The sequence below is a fragment of the Leptinotarsa decemlineata genome, unplaced genomic scaffold, assembly GCF_025532065.1.
Source record: "Leptinotarsa decemlineata unplaced genomic scaffold, Ldec_3_MD MMD2_tig00026328_RagTag_RagTag, whole genome shotgun sequence".
In the NCBI taxonomy this organism is placed as follows: domain Eukaryota; kingdom Metazoa; phylum Arthropoda; class Insecta; order Coleoptera; family Chrysomelidae; genus Leptinotarsa; species Leptinotarsa decemlineata.
The window spans coordinates 13,045,433-13,067,299 of NW_027412688.1; the positions used below are offsets into that span (position 1 = coordinate 13,045,433).

The 21,867-nt window shown below is 33.1% G+C and overlaps 1 protein-coding gene across 1 annotated transcript; it reads right to left on the bottom strand.

Moving 5' to 3' along the window:
- Window positions 1-3,976: 3,976 nt before the first annotated feature.
- Window positions 3,977-14,166, bottom strand: LOC141485494 (V-type proton ATPase 16 kDa proteolipid subunit c-like). Its single transcript, XM_074182305.1, has 3 exons — window positions 13,864-14,166; window positions 7,858-8,047; window positions 3,977-5,787 (listed from the first exon to the last, which is right to left on the bottom strand). Exons 1-3 carry the CDS (start codon window positions 13,943-13,945, stop codon window positions 5,580-5,582), a joined length of 480 nt encoding a protein of 159 aa, XP_074038406.1. The 5' UTR covers window positions 13,946-14,166; the 3' UTR covers window positions 3,977-5,579.
- Window positions 14,167-21,867: the final 7,701 nt, after the last annotated feature.

Sequence of the window (21,867 nt, forward strand, 5' to 3'; positions counted from 1 at the left end):
GAATGGGTCATATGACGATAACAAAATTTCAGGTGGAGTTTAGATATTTCAACCAGCTATTGGTGGGATTTGGGTTTAAGGACGTATAGTAACCAATAGGACGCCAGGCTGGTAGATGACTTGTTAAAGTCAATACAGAGTTTGTGCACATGATGTGACAAAATGGTAAAAGTTAACACATAGTCGATAAATCCACATCATAAAAATTCTCAAATTATTTTTCTCAATTTTGACAGGCAGATATTGAAAAGTTACGAGGTTAAAAGTCCGATTAGTTTTGATTTGAATCACATGACAGGAGGGCGTTTCCCGTTGTCGACACTAAATCCGATGAGCGGCAAGTTTAAAATTATAACATATACATATTCACTTTATATCTAGTTTTGAATTGAATTTCTTTGCTTCATAATTCAAAAACTGGAAAAAATTAATCTGACAAATATTAGGTTGAAGGCGAGTATTTTTATAAAATAGTGTCAACATCTTGCAGAACTGTTTTAAACTTTTCAATTTGTCTAATTACTGGACTATCCATCTCATATTCTATATATGTATGTAATAACACTTCACTTCAAAATATAATTTACAAAACTGCAAGAACCGCCTGTCCGGTACTGACGATGCCCAACAGTCTGAAACAGCTATCTACCGGTGGCTCTAGTCGTAGGAAGCTCGGTAGCCGGTTGGTTTGACGTGAGTGTTTTGTTCACTCTCTCAATCGACCGATGTGGGAGTCGGTGGTTCAAGCCACAGGCTGAACGATCGATTTTCACTTGCTATCGTCCAACCCGTGTTAGCAATCTTACGTTAAAAGGTAAAACCTCTTTAGTCCTCAGCTCGCACAAGTTTCGACTTCTGAGGGTTTCGTTCGTAGGGGTGCGACAGCTGGTTAATTGAAAAACATATTTTAACATATTCAACAACATAAATCAATATGGGAATGATTAAAATAGTACTTATATTATAGTCCGTACCATCATTAGTTACCTACCGGCAAAGGACCGGAACAAGATCGTAACAGTTAACGACGGCTCACTGCCATAGACAATTATTATTACGTCACTGTACGGTGCCAAACGTTGAATCGCCGATTCAGTACCGTTGAGATAAGGTTTGATTGGCGTGTCTTGGTAGGAAGGGTAGCCGATTCAACTCCCCAAATTTAACTAAAAAAATTTTCTCCCGGGTTATCCATTAACCTACCTAGATTTTATGGACTCATCACAAAGTTTATGAAAGAACAATAGTTGTCAACTGATTTTGAAGTTATTAAAATGTCAGTCGAAAAATTTCACACAAATTTTTTATTTCCATCCCAAATACAATACTTATACCTACATATTTGTGGTGATCGTGACAAGACATATTGGCGATGGAAAATCTAAGAAAGGAAAGGGAACAACTCCGAAGATTTCAATAAATGTAGCAGAGAACTAGATCCTAGATCTAGTACTTGCAGATGACTCAAAAAGTAAAGAAAAAGTGGTAGTATCGATAAGACAGGTGGAGGATAAGAGTTGCAGACTTTCACTTGACGAACTCATTCAAGGAAAGTTATTTTCATCTACTATAATTATAATCATCTAATCTAAACTATTCTCGAAAGAAAAAGCAAAACACGAGAACCAAACATATTCGCAGATTTCCATGAAAGTCAAAGTCAGAAAATCCGGGACTCAAGGCAATCGAAGAAGACACATTCAGACATTTCAATGACACCATTAGAATTATTGAGAATAACAGATACGAATAACGATACAGGGCATGCATATCTTCAATGAAATGAATAAAAACACTTTTGTCTAATTACCACTAGTTGATTTTATTTACATGCAAATCTTACCAGTAATGAATATTCGGCGAAAACGCATCTTCAGAATACCACGAAAAATTATTAATCCTGAATAAAACCCAGGAATAAGAACAGGCACTGAATCATTGGGAAAAACTTGGAATAATTGGACAGGTAGACAATGAGAATAAAACAGGTGGTAAAAATTTCACACTACCTACCTTATCGTGCTGTACCAGTTACCTACCTACCAGTTTTCGATCTCTTCAAAAAATGAATTTGGCAATTCAATAAACAATAATGTACGTAACTCAATAGAACATATTCCTATATTCCTTCCTTTATTGAAATTTATGGCTGATTTTACGGAAGAAAAAATGAAATTTTATAGACATTGTCGTGTTATTTTTGAAGTGAAACCAAGTCTATATTCACTAGCTGCTACTATAAATTTTCTTTTGTCCCTTGACTCTTGACTGATGGCTTTAGATAATGCCAGTCTCAGAGAATGGGTATAGGTATAGTTCAGAAGATTGCTGAAAAAAAGTTATACTTTAGTATAAGGAATGACTTGTATCTGAAAGTAACTTCTATGCATGATCTATACATTTTTTGCTTCCCTCGTAAATTTCCTATTTTTTTTATATTAAAAAAGAGAATTAGAAAGCCAAAACCTTTTTTTTTCAAAAATCAACCTCTCTTAAAAGAAAAATAGGATTTGTATATGTTCATTATACTATTGTAGCCAACTAAAACTTAATAAGGTCGTTTTTAGCCTGAATAACCCCGTAGACCTCTGATTTTCCGTAATCTAAAAAACTGATGAGATTTCCACATGAAGTGTAGGGTTAATGCAAATAATCACCTTTAATATATACCATAAATGTGTCTTTGTCTGTTTGTTGCTACTCTTCAATTCAATCAATTTGCGTGCAATTTTTTTAAATTACAATCTGTTCATAAATGAAAAAGTTATGTTACTTAAAAAAATGTCATCGAACATTTGATGAAAAAAAGATCTATGAAAATAATGTTCAGTTAGTTTGGTACTATTGTACATTGTACCTACTACTGTACTTACAATTACAAATTGAATAAACCTGTTGTGTAGTACTTATTCCACACTAATACCAATTTCAGAAATTCAGACGAAATAGTTCGTTTCTATTGATCAAAGCAATCTGTGGGAATTCTGTTGGATCTAACCCCGTAGACTTCTGATTTTCCGTAATCTAAAAAACTGATGAGATTTCCACATGAAGTGTAGGGTTAATGCAAATAATCACTTTTAATACATACCATAAATGTGTCTTTGTCTGTTTGTTGCTACTCTTCAATTCAATCAATTTGGGTGCAATTTTTTTAATTACAATCTGTTCATAAATGAAAAAGTTATGTTACTTAAAAAAATGTCATCAAACATTTGTTGAAAACAAAGTCTATGAAAATAATGTTCAGTTAGTACTACTACTGTACTAATACCAATTTCAGAAATTCAGACGAAATAGTTCGTTTCTATTGATCAAAGCAATCTGTGGGAATTCTGTTGGATCTAAGAACTTACTCTGATATCATTTTTTCATTTCCAAAAGTTATGACATGTCTTTCATTTACAGTAGTACATTAATGACCACTGTGTATGGATTGTCTTCAAGAGATGTTCTGCCTACTCCAAAAAAATTGACTCATAGATCAACAATGCTTTCAGATTCAGCCAATTTCAAAACTAAACTTTATGAATGTTGATCAATTTCTGTAGAATTCACGCTCCCTTAAAAAAAATACATAGCAGCATCTTCTTAGCTTGTTCGTGAAACAGTATTGAAAAAGTACATCTGTTTTATTCCAAAAACAAAAATGCAAACAGAATATTAAAAGACATATCTGCACAACCATATCAAGACTTATGCCTGACTTATTTGTAATACTTTGAAGCAAACTTCTTCTTAGTTTTAGATTTATCGCTATTGAAAAATATTCTCATTAAATTCCACTCTATGGAATATAGTATTTGAAGGATCCAATAACTTCACTTGTTTTTAAAAATTATTTGAATGATAATCAATATATTTTAGCTAGACTTGAGGTCCATATTCGAATCAATAAGCTACCTTTATGTTTAAACAACTGTTACCCAGGGCTTATAGCCATAAATTCTCAGACCACACAAAATAAAAACACAAATTTAAAAAACAGAGATATAATGGAATGTACAAATTATTCATTTTCAACATAATTTTGCCGCATCCTCAATACAACATAATGGCTGTAAACAATATAATACTCTACAACTTCTAGTCTAGTAAGTTCTGAATCTACTTTGACTGAGAAACTCACATGCCTTAAATCGTATGACAAATAATAGTTATAATTACATGAATAACAATTCTCATCTTGGGTTCTGAATGATTCGAAAAGCAGTTAATAAAATCAAATGGTTGTGAAAAACAAACTGCGTTATACGTTTTCTGACAAAAAATATGATTTCATAATTGTCACGTCTTAGATGAGTGATATATTTTGGCAAGTCTTTCAATAACTGAAGATTCCTGTCATTTCTATGCAATATGAATTTATGATATATTATATGTATAAAAAAACCTACTGACGATTTTACACATTTTTTTGATATTGTTATACATCGTATTTAAGGTACTTTGAAATTCTTCACTTGTTACATTGCATAATATATATTATCATAATGCCTTCCGTTACGCCAAGTTGGCAACCCTAGATAATTATGTTACTAGACATGTAACAGCATATCTAGTAGGGTAGTTCAAAATGTTACATTTGTGAGTTTCTACTATCAGATCCAAGTGATTCCAGAACCAAATAATTTAAAACTTCTTAGTGAGGTTTGGACAATTATTTTTTTTTAAGTGTTTTTTTCTCGTGAAAGTAAAGTTCATTGAAATTTCTCAATCATCATTATCATTATTCTTATTTGATTTATGATTTTATGTAGTATATGTGGCAGTAGGCTATATGTGTCACATTCTGCAAGTTCATGAAAAAATGTTGTAAAACTGTAAGGGTTAACATCTATTACACGCCAATCTCAACACCTTCAATACACTCTTTCATCACTCTAAGATAATAATACAACATTGAGTAAACATTGTACAAAGCTTTTGATTTAAAATAAGACTTGACTAAACTTCGGCAAAAGTGGAACAAAAAAATGAGTATATTAACTAATGACTCTTCAATGTACGAACACTCATACACCATTTGAAAGTTTAGTTTTATGTTTAATGTTCATTTTGATACCACAATTAAAAAAAAAAGATAACTATCAATTATTTTAAAGAAAGGCATGATCATACTAATATTAAAACTGGGAAACTTTTCACAAATATTTGGTGAACTCGGTAGAGCTTCTTACTTATAGAAAAGAAAAAAGAAACATACAATTAATTTACCGATGAGAGGTGACTAGCTATGAAAATGAAGTTGAACGCATTCAATTCTATTAAAATTATTTACAATGATAGTACTAGTGTAGGAGAGTACCAGGCAAAATGAAAGAAAAACAATACAAGTCAGACGTCACATTCAAGAAAGTCACATCTTTCGTGGGAGTGTTGTTTATTTTCTCTCATACTTCTGAATTATCAGTCCTAAAAAAACTAACCTATTTACAACTCCCACATTTGTCACTTCGACCCCTTGTTACGAATGTTATACAATCATTTTCCTTTATAGTGACTGAAACATTGAAAACAAAATGATAAGCAGTGAGGTGAGACTCAACATTTTGTTTGCTATGTTGTACTCTAGTAATTTATGATTTAGTGTACAGAAAGATGGCTACAATGAGACCATAAAGACCTAATACTTCAGCAAAAATGAGAATCAAAATCATTCCTACGAAGAGTCTTGGTTGTTGCGCTATTCCTCTAACCCCAGCATCACCTACAATACCAATGGCGAAGCCAGCAGCAAGTCCAGAGAAGCCTACTGAAAGTCCTGCACCCAAATGTACGAAACCACTGAAAAAATAGAAAACAAATTACAGAACTTCAAGATTTTTCCACGTTTACAGAGAAATACTGAAGAACCTCCAAAATTATATTGAACAGCCCTTAAAAAATAATAATGAAAGTTCATTTTCTTAAAGAAAAAAGGATAGAATATTAATTCCATAAAATAATGTATAAAACTAGCTGGAAACAATAAAAACAAAAAATTTTGGAATATCTGAAGCCATCTGAGTTATTTACAAGGATCTATTTTTGGACCTCACCTCTTTTTAACATACATCAATGATGTACCTCAAATCATAAATTTTTAATACCAATGATACCTTCTTTTTCAAAAATAATAAATGAAACTGATGATCTTGGACACAATAAAACAACTGTGAATAATACTATATCTTGAAGCAATTACATTACTGCTTTAATAACACCAAGCCCTCTTTCATTCAGAGTTAACCTGTCATACCACACTTGAAAGAGTTTTTATTTTTCAAAAAGGGTTTCGAGATGGGTAATTGTTAGAGCCGTTAGATGAACACAGTGCTCCAATTCTCAAGAGCAATTAAATATAACTTGATTCACCTTCAAACAAGGATGAATTAGGTTAAAAAAAATTGGAATACTACCTCCCATGAACATATGTGATCTACTCCTCAACGAGTGTAAAATAAAATTGTTAACGACATACATGCGTCTTTATAAAACAATAAAATCAACTTCAAAGTACAATACATTTTTTTAAAAGGTATCTACCCCTCAATAATTTTATGAATAGGTCTAAAAGGTAGGAACTAATGTATTGAAAATTTTCACAATAATTTGTAATGTAGACAGGTGAAATGACTTTGAAGAATAAAGAGAATTTTTGTGACAAAAAAAACAATTTCAAAGAGAATCAGTTGCAATTTCTCCCCAGTCTCCAGAAAATATTGCAGCCTCATGGGCTATTGAGATTTTCTCCCATCTTTTTATAACACCCTGTACTAGTTTGCACAGGACCATTGCTGGATGTGTCACATTCTCCTGGTTATAATTTGGGTTGTCCATAAATTGTTTGCCTCCTGTTATCCAAATCCTCACATTCACATAAAATATGAAGAGCCGTCTCTGTTCCTTTGTTGCATGGTCTGCAGTTAAGATTTCCGTTGTATCTATTTTGTTCAGGTGTCGTCTCAATGGACAGTGTCCAGTGAGTGGCCCTGAGCCGATCCCTGCTTTGTTGAGGCAGCTCTTCGGTTCTATTCATAGATGTTTCCTTTATGACGGTTTTTCAGTGTGTGTTTTCCCACCCATTTATTAATATGATTCCACACCAAAGATTTTGGCACACCAAACTTTTTTTAGGACCTATATGTGGAGTTGATGATCCGTGTCTGGCACACACATCTGCGATACCTGAGTGTATTCCGGTCAGCCAGATTCCTCAGTTCTTCACGGCATTCCCAGACCAGTACTAATGTCACTTTTGGGTTCGTCATTGCCCCAAGGCCTAGCTGTCTGTGAAAAATATTGATCCACTGATTTTGCTGAGCCCTCACTTGAGCCTGAAAGCATTGTGTCACAGTAGGTGATTATTAAAATAATGGATCAAACTTCGAGTTACTAGCTTCACTCTATTCCAAACTATTAAAGCATTATTTATATACTTGTATTTTCAAAAATTATACCCAAATGTGTAATGTCAACCAACCCATTTTGATTTCGTTTAACCCGCCTTTTGTTAGGTTAGAAACATCTATAATAGTTTCATCTTTCACCTCACTATATTTTAGACTCCTCAGAAATAACAAACTTATTGAAGCAGGTTCGATCTCTGAAATATTTTATATTAGAACTTATAAAAACAATTAAAAGGGTAACAAAGCTGTAAGATGCCTAATATCTCAAAAAACCACAATTGGTACTAATCAATGCAGACATTAGAGGAAGAAAAAAACATCCCATCAGCATTGCTTAGATAGGGTACTAATTTTGAAAATGAGGAGCAACTGAAAAATTTAGTTGTTAAAAAACACTAGGGTGATTACGATCCCTTATCTTTGATTGCATTAGTCAATTTACACAATATCTAAGTTAACTTACTTATATAAGCTGTAGGTTGAGTTATCGTTTACGCTACCAGAGATCAGTACGGCAATGACCAACCCGTAAATGGCGACAATACCCGCCATGACAACAGGTATGATACACTTCATAATCTGTTCAGGCCTCATGACGGCCATGGCGGCGATACCTGTGCCAGATTTAGCCGTTCCATATGCAGCACCCAAAGCTGAAATTGAAATAAATCAAATGATACAATTGTGACATTGAAGCAATGATTATATTTTGAGAAAAAAACCTTCAATATTCATTCAAATTTTTCACATAGACAAAGGCACTTACATCACTAATGGTTCAAATAATATTATTACAAGTTATATGAAGAATGGGTTATAAGGTGATGTAGTTCAAACAGAATTCTCTGATTATTGGAGACAGAATGCTGACAGTAAACTGCTACGTTATTCAACTCCCTGAAAAGATGCAAAAGAGCAATGCGCGCAGGGAATTGATATCGTGGGGTTGAAAAGAATTGGTAGTGAACTCTATATATGAAATAGTAACATTCTACTCTTGAAATACATTTTAGTAGTGGAAAAGAAACCTGATAACACATTCCCATAGTTTGTAAGACCTCAGGTGGAGGCTGAGGTAGTTACTATAAACATTCAAATAACCCCTCCTTTCAATAAAATAGTACCCCATGCTAATTTGACTTCGCTTTTAATGACTAATCTTTTTTAGCGATGATAATGTTTACTCAACTTGAGTTTCATACTTAGGTATTGTCGCGAAATATTTTGTTTACACAACCTACGCACCAATACCAATACAATTGAAGAAAAAAGTACAATATTACACCAATTAGCAACCGGAGAATCAAATTCAGCCCTTGCAAAGGAGTTTGGCGTATCTCGTTCTACAATATCCACTAAAAATCGAGCCGCTGTTTAATGCCAATGTTTAATGCCAATGTTTTGAAATGCAAAGGTGTAAAGACTTCTACGAAAAACAGTATTCGAAGTGAAATAGTAAATGTTGAATTATTTGATGATAATTTTCCCTCGTTGATTTGATTACATGTAGATGCTTTTTAAAGCACATTTCATTTTGAGGGTGTTATTTATATTCCACCATCTGTAAGCACTGAGACTTACGACTAGAAATTTTGCAGACAAAAAATATTGCTTGAATTGGTGACTTCAATGTTCCTAATTTTGTATGTGTCTCCGCTCTTGATAACAAGTCCTACACTCTCTATAATATGATTAACTTCTTGAATATGAACCAATGAAATAATATCTTGCATGACTGGAATAGGCTCTTGGACCTGATCATTTTCATTATGAAATGTGAGGTAACAAGAGAAAATATCCAGCTCTAATTATTGATTTCAATAATTTTTTGATTGACGAATCTAGTTTCAACTCAAATGATAATCAAAACAAAAAGAAATTATTTCAAATGAGCCAATTATCCTGCATTATATAATGCGCTACTTTCCACGTTAAGGTATTACTTCATCATGTCCAGGCAGACACCTCTCACTCCGTAGAAATCTAATTTGGCTAATAAAATCGAGTGATTTACCGAGTCGAATGCTGAAGTAAGATCTGTAAAAACGCTCACATATTTTTCTTGGTTATCAAAGGCGTCTTTTATACTATTTGTGAGAAAGTTTATTGCATCAGACGTCGATTTTTCTTTTCTTTCCGAAATCCAAATTGATGAAGACTCAGAAGATTATTTATATCAAAGTATTTTACTAGTTGTTCGTAAATTATGTGTTCGAAAATCTTCGAAAAAGTTGGCAGTATTGCTATCTGTCGAAAATTTTTTTGGTTCAGATGTAACACCTTTTTTATGAATTGGCAGGATTCTACCAATTTTTAATTGCTGAGGGAAGCAGCCTTCACTTAGACAGGTATTGATAATATCTGTTAAGGGTTGAGTTATACATTTAATGGTACTTTTTATGACTAAAACATTCACACCGTTTATATCTTCCGTTTTTTTATTTTTTAACTTGGTTATGATTATTCTCACCTCATCTGTCGTTACAGGCCTAAAGAACATCGACTTATTTGTGCGTTCATTTTTTTATCCATAAAAGCAATAGGGTCAACATCAGATTTGGGGTAGTGCAGTAGAGTTGTGTTTATGTTATTGATGAAGAAGTCATTCATCTGGTTAGCTGTTAGATTTTCAGGTTCATTTAAGATTTTGTTTTTTCGACCTGTTTCGGAGTTAATGATTTGCCAACCAGTTTTGCTGTAATTATCTGTTCTACTTAATATACTGTGGTAATGTGCTTTTTTAGCCTCCAATAGTGACTCCTGATATTGTTGTTTACAAGTTTTATAGATGTTTTTATGTTGCTCAGATGGATTTTGCCTTTGTATATCATATGCAAGCATTAAAATATCTTTTGAGGCTGTAACCTCAGGGGTAATCCATTTTGATGCGCTCTTTGATTCAAATCTTGCTTTAGTGAGTGGAAAGCTAAAGTTATAATAAAACATAAATGAGATTTCAAAGTTACTGAATTTTTCTTTAGCATCATTTTTTGTATATACACTGGACCAATCTTCTTTTTGCAGATATGACTTTAGTGTTTCTATATTACTGGTTGTATACTTTCTTGATAGTTTACTTTCACTGTGTTTACTCGACTCCACTTCAACTTTGACTATCAAACCCAAGGGATGATCGGATAGTCCTGGAGGCAACATGGATACTTTGGCAAGATCATTATTACAAAATATGTTATCAAGACAATTTCCAACCAAGATCATTTGCAGTATCGAAAAGAAAGGTAACTATGCAAGAAGTACAAGAAAACTGGTAATATGCAGTACAATTATGAATCTAAGAGCCTTAAACTTGTCATCAAAAACCAAATCAAAGTTGCATATGATATTTGTTTAAATTCTATATGATAATCTGTAGTATCTAATCCTCAATCATTGTTGTGGTCATACGTACATTCCAAGAATAGGACCTTCCGTATTCCAGGTAGGATGAAATATGACTTCACTACTGATTTTCCAGATGGCATTGTAAATAGTTTTGCAAATTTTTTTCACAGTGCATGTTCACACTCTGCAGTTGATGAAAATACTTTGCATCCATCCTTATCAAATTCAAATTGTTTTTATAATAATATAGACTTAAGTTGTAAATGGTTTTAACTGTTGGGTAATAAAGGTATTATTATTACTATTATTATTATATCACAAAATTTAGTAAAAATATCATATCTAACATCATTTTATGTGACCTTATTTCAAAATTGATCATAGAGTATTTCATCTAGTCTTCCCACCAATTGGGATGTTAATTTTGTTTCTCCATGTATATTTGTGGATGTCAAATTCCCATGGATTGTCTACAGACAGTGTAATTATTTTGATAAGGAAAAAGTGTTTTTATTCAATAGACTTTCTGCTGATTCAGATATCACCCTGAAAGTTATGGTTGAATATAATCAGTGAACAAGATTCCAGAATTTTTTGAGTAATTTTATTACTCAGTAAACCATATTAACAGCAATGGCTCCTACCAACCACTACTAGTTTAACTTTGTTACCGAATGTATGCAACTAGTAAAGCATATGAACGTTAAGGTCTTTGTTCAAGTAAAAAAATACTAACATAAACAGACGAAATAATGCCCCTAAATGATGTATCATCCTGAGGTGTGTGAATCAGTCAAAAGGATGTATGAAACTTGAGTCCATGATATTCCAGTAGTCCTCTGGTCATAGCAAGCTATGCCACAGTGATGTGGAACTCTGTCGTGATGGACCTTCCATTATTCTAGCTACTCGTGGGATTCCTTATGGAACATGAAGTAACCAAAATCCTGAACTTGATTCTACAGAGGAGATGGCTGTCAATTAATCGACCCCAACTGCCTTCCTTTTAGCAGAAGATCAATAGCAAGATTTTCCCATTTCTTCTGCTGTTGAGCTGAGTTTGAAGGGGACGTGTGAGTTCTCTAACTTATCGCCTCCCAAAAATTCAGATATTTCATGAATCTACCTCAACCAAATATATCGTCAGGAGAAGAAATAATCTCCCCCTAAGCAGGTCCTCCAAATAATCTCAGTCAACAGTGGAAACGAACGTCAAGTAAAGAACCCTAACTGCTTATAACAAAGAATCAAGAAAAAGAGCTTCTCGGTTGTCCAGCTCTTGAGCTTGATTTACAAAGCAGATGAAGGTTGTTCAAACTATGTTAGGTAGAACACAGAGTTACTATCCTAGATTATTTATAAGGCAATAGAAATTAGGAAACAAAAAAAAATAAATTAATATTAATATAATCGGCTTGGCTTTCTGGACTTCATAGCTCTTGTATGAGGTTATTCAATTGACTGAAAGTATTCTGTAGTATCTACTTCAAGCATAGCTTTTTAGAATGTCTACCGCAGTTGTAGAAGAAACAGCAAGCATAAAATCTGCAAACCACCTCTGACAAAACCGGAAAATACCTTAAACAGAGTTATCTCCATCCGTGAAAGTGTACACTCTTTGATTCAACAATGCTAATTATTTCATAATTTTATGTTTATTCTACTTAGTTTTAAGTGGTGCAAACAGGAACAGGATTGTCAACAAAATATTAAATGGGATGAGCTTACTCTAGAAATATGTTTGACTAATCAGTAAGTCATGATTTGCTTGTGACAATAGTTTTGACTAGAATTATTGTGTGCTTGATACAGGCTCCCAATTGAAGTAAGGCTTAACACTATAGAGAAATACAACAAAATACTCAAGGTGTATAAGTAGGGAACATTATCGATGTATAGGATTTGTATGATGTATAATAACCAAGATAATAACACCGTGCTAAACGAAATAAAAACTCGTTATTACAGTGTACTCAAAAGAGAGTCGGAAACGATTTTTATCAAACACTGCTTCTACTATTTTGAAAAATGTTCATCTAATTGTTGTGGAATTAACCTTTCCATTTCCCTCAAAGAGCTCATAGATGTGCCTTCTTCCTATTCTGAAAGTATTGTTTTTTTCGTAGGTATACGAAATAAAATTCTATGGTTCTTTCTACTTGTCTTTGACCAGTCTTCGACAGAGTCATATGATTCCAAGCATTCCAGATAGCTGGAGATAAACCTTGACATAAAGTCAGATGGTTTCATGTGACGCATACAACCAACCAGCTGTTAAAAATTGACATTGTAATCAATTCTATACGCAGTTTAAAATATTTTATATTATATTTCTGGTTTTATTCATGGAAATAACAGTTGAACACAGAATTTGGAAGATCAGTGTATTATAAGTATTACTCCAAAATTTTTATCAAGGGAAAAGAAACGCATCATATTTTTATTTGAAAACTTTCTAGGTTGAAAATTATTCTTTTTTTTTCAATTTCTATTTTTAATATGAAATGCTTTGGAATCAATAGTTACCCTTATGAAAAAACCATCAATTTCTCATATTAAGACCAATTATTATTTCATTTGGGTGTGCCTTGGATGACATGTGATCATTGGAAATATGATAGGTAGGTGTACTTAGGTATTAAATTCCATTTTATGAGAATGTAAAAAAAAATTGCTTAGGATTCTTTAAAACTTTCACCAAAATGATTTGAAAAATTAAATCCATCTATGAACTACTAGGTCATTGACCATTCCAAGTGGTTAAAAAGATTTCAAACCAGAAACTCATTAGGATTATTTTTGTAACCAGCTTTGAATACTAACTATACATAAGTTGAATACAATAATTACTGAAATGTCTATAAGTTGATAACATTTTAAAAAAATAGATGGCACAGAATCGATATTGACGAATCACAGTCACTATAATGTTTGTACATACAGGTCTAAAAAGCCTCCTTGAATCTGGAAGGATTTCAAAATTTGATTTGATTTAGTGAAAACCATCGGGAGTTTAACAATATTCACAGGTTAAGATAACTTCAAAAGTGCACACCCTACAGATAAGAAGAGAGAATAGGTCATGTGAAGTTTCCTAAAATATTGTAATTTGTGAAAATCTACTTACAGCTGAATATAATAGCCGAAGCGGCCCCCATAACGCCAAAGAAGGGTCCATAGACGGGATTAGTTTCTGTGTTAACAACCATTCTGAGTTTTTTTGAGAATATTCACAAACCAGAACTATGTTGATGGTGCACCGCTCATAAAAACTACAGACCCTCTGACAAATACAGCTTTCAGCTTAAACGACACTGCTCATCTGCTCAATGCTCAACTACAATTCTGTGGCTCAACTCGATCAACTAGGAAAAGGGGGTCGTATGTCATGTGACGAAATGAGAAATGACGATAATTACAAATGGAGATATCAGACATCCGATTTCGTTGTGACCTTGAAAAATAGAGAAAAGTTCATAAATGATTTCATCCTTTTTTTTCAGGGAAACTTTTCCTAGGCAAAATTTCAAAATCCCAATTTTAATACTTAACACCCTAATAGTTACCCACAAATTGAGAGATAAGTGATGAATTTCTAGAATAGTTTTGCGATGATCAAGATGACAGAAAAATTGTGAAACTTTTATTAAAATGTAAAAGAGCAACTTGAGTAATCTAGGCCGTCATTTTTCAGTCGGCCCATTTGATTTTCAGCTGCAGAAAACTCGTTGTTTCGTGATCATGTGAGATTCTTGCAGTTTTTAAAACATATTCTCGTCTACAAAATTCTCTCGAAGAGATTTTCTCAAATAAATTATTTTTTCAAATATATAGTACATTCCAAAAGTAACCAGAAATGTGGTACCATTACTGTGGTCACAGCATCTGTAGTACTATTGGAAAATCGGTAAGTCATGGAACACGGTTATCTGAAAATTAGTGAACCAAACGTCAAAATTCAACCAATGACTTTGTTGTGGTGAGAGTGACATCTGGCACATAATGGGTTTGAATTTGTAATTTTCGAACATGTGATTGTTGAAAGGTACCTTTTTGGTTATTTAATGTTACTTTCTCAACCAAATAATTTTTGTAATTGTAGAGTAAGAACATTATATTATGTTTTACTCAACTAGATGAGTAAATCGTATGATTTTTACAGTATTTTATCATAGACATTTTATGAAAAATAAATGATGTTTATTCCCAAAATGAATTCATTGACGATGTTGACTACTAATATACCTTAATTTCCATTTGACAATTTACAAGCCTGAGTCTCACTTCAGCTTTTTCATAAACAATCAATCTATTTCCAATAGCTGTTTCCAGAATAGGAACTGCTAATAACGTATTCAATTTACTTGTATTGGAAATGTCGGCGCTCATTCCTGATCTCATTGCTTCAATTTCGATTTCGTCAGATTTTCCTCAAAGAGTGACGCGTCATCCTCAGCGACAGCTACAACTCCGTGTCACGAACTACATCGACGAAGCTATAGACACTAATCTAGTGGGTAAATTTATGGGGTACTTCTGGATAGGCCAGCCTTACCAACCTTTCGACGTCAGCCCCAAACTCCTGCAGACTCTCAGAGGGACCTCTCGGATGGACCTTGAGTAGTCATCATCAGTTGAGCATGGTAGACTAGTTGAAGGTGCTCACTACCATGTCTGACTTCCAAAGTTGATAAGACTACTTTATAGTTTTTCTGCGTATTCACTGGATATTTCGCAAAATTTCGGAGGCTTTTCTTTGTAGTGCCAATATGAGGGCTGTCGCTTTCTCCTTATTTATCTACTCTTTAATTTCCTCAGTTTAAATAAAACTACTGCCAGACAGGAGAGATGTTGATTCCGATTTGAATTTTTCCACAGCTATCATCTCGGCTCCAGAAATTAATACCCAAGTTCCCGGAAAACCTCATCAAATTTCAGCTCCTTCGAGCAGCTTTTAATCGACTACTTTTTCAAGTTCCTCCTTTGTTTCTGCAAATACTTTTTCAAATTCTTTCTTCATGTTCTCAACAACTCATTCAAATTTTTCCTGAATAAACTTTTGTACCTCCCCGTCATGTCTGTCTTTTTCTAACTTTTCAATTAGCAATTTTTTTCTATTCTTGTTTTTGCCGAATATTTATCAATGCTTTACGATTTTCCTCTATGTCGATTTCTTGTTTCTCCTGAACTTTTTTTGTATTTTTAGATATTTCTTCTTCATTCTCTGTCAAGGATGCTTGCAAAGCCTCGAACATTCTCTTAAGGGGCCGTCCATTAATCACACATGAAGTTCGAAAGGGGAATAGAGGGTTTAGCAAAAATCACGAAATATCACAAAGGGAGGGTGAATGTACTATGACTTTGACTCGCCGTTGCCAGCGAATGAAGTACCTGTGCGCCGCGCACCATGACGACCGCTCGGCTCGGCTTGCCAGTCGCCAGTTCATATTCTGTTATTTCGGTGCCAAATACATGCATACACCCATTACCTCGTACATTTTTCATTAAAACTATGTTTAAACTAGGTGATCTGTATAAAGACCTTTTTGCAGGGTATAAGTAAAAAAAATTCAAGATTCTTTATAGGTATTGAAAAATACACGTGATTTTGAGTTTGTGAGGGGGGTTAGTCTTCAATCTCACCACGTATCACCAAGGGGGAGGGGTTAATAAATTCAAAAAAAATATCACATAATCAATGGGCGGCCCCTAAGTTCTTTCACCCTGTCGTAATCGGCGTCTTGCCGTAATTCTTGTTTCCACTAACGAGAAAATTTTCAGTCGATTATTTCACTTCCGATACCAAATATAACATTTTCCCCATAGGTTTGATAATTATTGAACACACCGTGTTAGGAATCACACGTTAAAGGTATAAGACCTCGTTAGTCCTTAGCTCGCACAAGTTTCTCAACTTCTGAGAGTTGTCGTTCGTATTGGGGCGACAGCTGATTAACAGAAAAACAGATTTTAAACAGATTTAAACCATACTATGGAACGCCGTTTTACTTTTTATCGTCACAAATATTCATACTTCAATTTATTCAACTAACAATTTATTTGTTTGAATTTAATTGATTCATTTAATTGATTCACTGATTCATTGTTCGACACATTAAAAACGATTTTAAATGGCACTTAATTTAAAATGTTACATGAATTAATTTGTTTGATGAAAAGTTGCGAACAGCTATAATATAGATTCATTGTTTGAAATTTTTGGAAGTAAATGTTTGTCATATATACTTTTTTTGTAACTATCGTAATTCGGCGCTAGCGTCGAGCGGATTCTTGAAAAAGCTGAATTTTTAAATCTGGCAACATGATAGTCTAGTGATGGTAACACAATATTCCGTCCAACCGCAGCGCCGAATAAAAATTATCAACAATCAATTTAATTCAAGTATCAACTTAAAGCAACAATCAAAACAATTCGTTTTTACAAAATACCAATAAAAAGTAAAACGGCGTGCCACGCCTTTTTATTAATATTCCTTTGAAATGAGCTGGATTATTTTGTTTGTTGAATTTCAGTGATACATGAATTAAATTGATTGTTGATAATTTTTATTCGGTGCTGACGTCGGGCGTATTTTTGTGGAACTACAATTACCAACGCATATATGTATAGCGTTGGTCATAGTACGGTTATAATCCGTTCGACCGCAGCGACGAGTAAAAATTATCAACAATCAATTTAATTCATGTATTCCTAAATGCAATAGTCAAAACAATTCATTTTTACAAAATACCAATTATTATTATTCCTTTGAAATGAGCTGAATTATTTTGTTTGTTGAATTTCAGTGATACATGAATTAAATTGATTGTTATAATTTTTATTCGGCGCCACCGTTGAACGGTTGAACGGCGTTTTGTCGTACTATAAATGAACTAGCATGTTGCCATATGTAACACTTGAAGTTCTTGATAAATCCGCTCGATACCAGCGTCGAATTAAAATTATCAACGGTCGTTTTAAATGTATCTTTCAAAAACAATAAACTTTTTAAATCATCAAAAAATTTAATTCTTTGTCAGAAATTAGCTTTTTAAAAATATTGATATTCATATAAGAATATTCAGTATGGAAAGTTCATTTGCTATATTTTCAGACAAACGAAAGTCTATTTTTATTACCAACAATTTTTCATGGGAAAACTGTGACTGTCATTGAAATATATTCATTAAAATTTTATTCCCAAATTCACTTTTAGAAAGTCAACAGTCATATAAATAACTAACATTTTATTCGAAAGGTCAAAAATGTATGCGGAATTGAAACGTTTGTTGAATTTACTCGAATAATACATTCCATTGACTGTTGAAAAAAATGTTTGTTCATTGCTGAGTTGAACTATATGTATATAGATTATTTTTCAGCATAATATATATAGTAAACTGGCGTTCCATTTTCCAATACTCTGAAACAATATTTTTCTTCGGAATCATTAAAAGCTTCAAGTTATTTCATTAGTCTTTTTTATTCAAATAACAATTTTATTCATGTAACATTTTAAATCAAGTGTCATGTAAAATAGAACAAATTTTGCGAACAATCGTTTTTAATGTGTCCAACAAATGCATGAATGAAAACAAATAAATTGTTAGGTGAATAAATTGAAGAAAGAATATTTGTGACAATAAAAAGTAAAACGGCGTTCCATACTGTACATTAAACTCAGCTTTATTTCACTTCTACACTGTCAATACAACACAAACAGTCAAACTAAACTTCAGTCTAATGCTTAAATATTCATTATCTTATTAGTTCGATGCGCAATACACTTGCCGAATTGGACTGCCCTTCCCTACATGCTCATATCTAGATAGAAGTCTTCGAACGCCGGTGGAATAATTCTAGAAGCGACGCAACATCCAGACATCCAGAGGATCGAGAGACACAAGTGGGATTGAGCGCAAGCTTGAGCAAGTCGCAGTCGATCGGTGGAGACCAGCGGCGGCCGGCGTTATTTTTTTTTTTTCAGGAGATAGTTTACATCAAAGATGGAAACATACACTAATATGAGGAACTGAGTTTCCTTTTCACACCAATATATGCATCCATCCTTAGAGAATATAGAAGTATACTTGATTATTCATAAGGTCCCTTTTTACAATCACACATAAGTATTGTGTTTTCACTGTTATCAGGTTTTCGTTTCATTCAGAATCAGAAAACTCTTTCTTTGACGTCAGGGAACGGTGTCAGTGTTGCCGTTTTCATTACTTTCAAAATAATATTAATAATATTATATATTTTTCAGTACATCGTTATACGTCAAAGCACAGTCTATTATCTTTTCATAATAGGCAACTCGCATGTATTTTTTATTCTTCAAATTATTGATGTGGTCCTCAAATATTTTAGTGACACACTGAAAGAAATTTCTATGCAATTTTTTTTATATTCAAATTTGAAAATAGCCTACAATTTTAACTTCATTAGATCTGGATTTTGAATAATTTTTCTTATAAATATTCAGAAAAACCCAACTACAATCATTATCATCAATAATAATACGATCTACAGTAATGCTGGCTCATCAATAATATTTAAAAATACAAACAATCCGCAGAAAGTATCGGTTAATTACATTTTGGAAAAATTGAAACTAAGTATTCACCAGAAACCGTCAGGCATACGTTTTTTGACGGGTCCAAAAATTCGGTATATTCAGTTGTGTAGGTATTATAAAAAAAGTTTTATTTGTAAATTCCAAGCATATTTAACAGCTTCGTTAGGGGCCTGTACCTGTTGAAATCGATATATTTTAAAACTGAGACATGTTCCCTATTGGATATTTTGCTAGTGTTTACCTTTTTTAAATAAATTTGAGAGCTATATCAAACATTTATTGACTTTATTATCAATTTCAGGCCAAATATCGTCTAGACTCTAGACAGATATAAAACTCTGGTTGTGATTCTGCGAGTTTGTGCAAGCTTCTGAATCAAATAGGTTGCAGTTTTCATTTTTTCTATTCAACAAAACGTATAGGAAAATACTTTAATGAGAACATTTGAACATACCTCCTGACCAATTGATATTGCAGATTCAATATGAATGAGAAACTTTCTGTATGTAGAAAAAGGCTGTGGTATTCACCTTATGGTCACGAAAAATGAATCAATATCGAATAAGTGATAAAATCAACCGATCCTTGATGAAGATAAAAAAAATATATTCATTGTGAGATTTTCACTCAACAGATCACAAAACTGCGTCACGTGCGAGCTTCTTCGGGCGTGTTCAATAGGTAATAACTAATATATTTAACACGCCTGAAGAAGATAATGTAGAATTAAACACCCCTCGCGGATTTGAAAAATCTTGATTGAAATTCTTACAATGAAGTGTTCTCAAAATACATCAATTTCAAGTACTTCAACACTAAGATGAAACTGTAATGTGATTGCCTCAGAACATTTTTATTCGGCCTCACTACATTTTCCCCTTCCAAAAACATATCAGTTGCAAATATAGATCAATCTCTAATATTTTTTCCAGTTGTCTGGACGTAGAACTTTCTACGTCCTCATATTGGGGTGCGAGTGGTTACACCCTTCATCCTATTAATACGTCATTGATTTCAAGTTGACATAAAAAACTAAACTGTAACTCTGACATCATTATTGTACTTAGTTTGATGCTTGAGTTTGATACTATATTTCGTAATAACATTCATTATTATAGCCGGGTTATTGAATATATTACATGGCTGTAACTATAAAGTGAACATGCTGAATCATTCCACCTGTTATTTGTTGAGTCTCATCTACCAACCGTATTCATCAAATGCGTTCTTTATCGAAAACGAAACAACTTTTGAGTTAAGATTCATTAATGTGTTCAATAGTTTGACATTGAAAGAAAATGATTGCTGACAGCCGACAACAAACTAATTGAAAGAAAAAGTGCTGTACAACTATGTGTTGGTTATTTTGCGATTCGTAACAAAAATGCGAATATTTAGATAAGCATGAACCAGGGTTCTTATTTAGGGGGTTAGCTAAATTTGAATAGGTATGGGATACAAATGATGCATTTCTTTTCTATTTGATGCATTCATAATCTTGGAGATGTTGAAAATGAAGGTGGAAAACTAGGTTAGAGGCAAATTGTTGAAAGCAATCAAAAAAAACATCACAACTTCCTCAATAATTGTATCAAAATTGTTACGTGCTTACATTCCTCATTATAAATTCAATGCAAAGAAAATATTTTACGAATCATCGATATTCAATTCAATTATGTTCAATTATGCAGATTCTCTTTATAGGTCTAATTTGACCATTAAATATAATAGTAGATGTTTGTTTACATAAATTTCCCAATCACAATAAATGCATTGAAATCAAGTGTTACTAGATAGCAAACAGAAAAGTATAGTAATATATATCTATATGAATTCTATGACAATCCTTATGGTAAAACACGTATAAATTTGAGCAGGTTCATTCTGGCGATTTTACGTACTCCGATCGGAACCTAGTGGAACACCCGCACGTAGATCAACTATGAGAGTTCTGTGACAGGAAGTAGCTTATCAGTGTTTGTTCATGTGAATGGCTCAAGAATCGGGTTAGCGGCGGCGTTATCGCTGTTTGAGAGAGTCGAGCGCCCTTGTAATGATTTGAGAATAATAATTGAGTATACAGGGTGTTGTTTTAAAACAAACCAATCATTTGAAAAAAAAAAATCAATTTAACGGATATCTTAACTTTTTAACGTGCGATCCAACATGCCAAAAGGACAGCACCATTTATCATCGATGATGGTGACCAATATATGAATTAAGCATTTTCAGAAGTGTAAAATACATTGTAGGCTAACTTTCTTATCATCTAAGATAGGAGAGGATGCGGGTGCTCTAATTTCAAAATTTTTACTGGAGAACATGAAAATAAATCATAGGTATGTAGCATTTTATTTATTTTGCTAGTATATTATAAAACCATTTATTTGATCATTTATTTAAAATGCATACAGGACTGCAGCGTTGTCAAATATTAGGTGGTGGACGTCAAAGAAAACACGTCGCATTGGGGAGGTGGGTAATATTATTGTTTGGAAGTATGTTAATGTCATTGAGCAGATGAAATAATCAGTAATAAAATGTCACGTTTC

What these genes read in the sequence shown, in the direction of transcription:
- LOC141485494 (XM_074182305.1), bottom strand. Translation starts at nt 13,945, where the DNA reads ATGGTTGTTAACACAGAAACTAATCCCGTCTATGGACCCTTCTTTGGC. An exon ending in TTCGGCTATTATATTCAGCT is followed by an intron (nt 8,048 to 13,863) that starts GTAAGTAGATTT and finishes TTTCAATTTCAG; the next exon opens with CTTTGGGTGCTGCATATGGA. An exon ending in TCAACCTACAGCTTATATAA is followed by an intron (nt 5,788 to 7,857) that starts GTAAGTTAACTT and finishes CTATTTTTTCAG; the next exon opens with TGGTTTCGTACATTTGGGTG.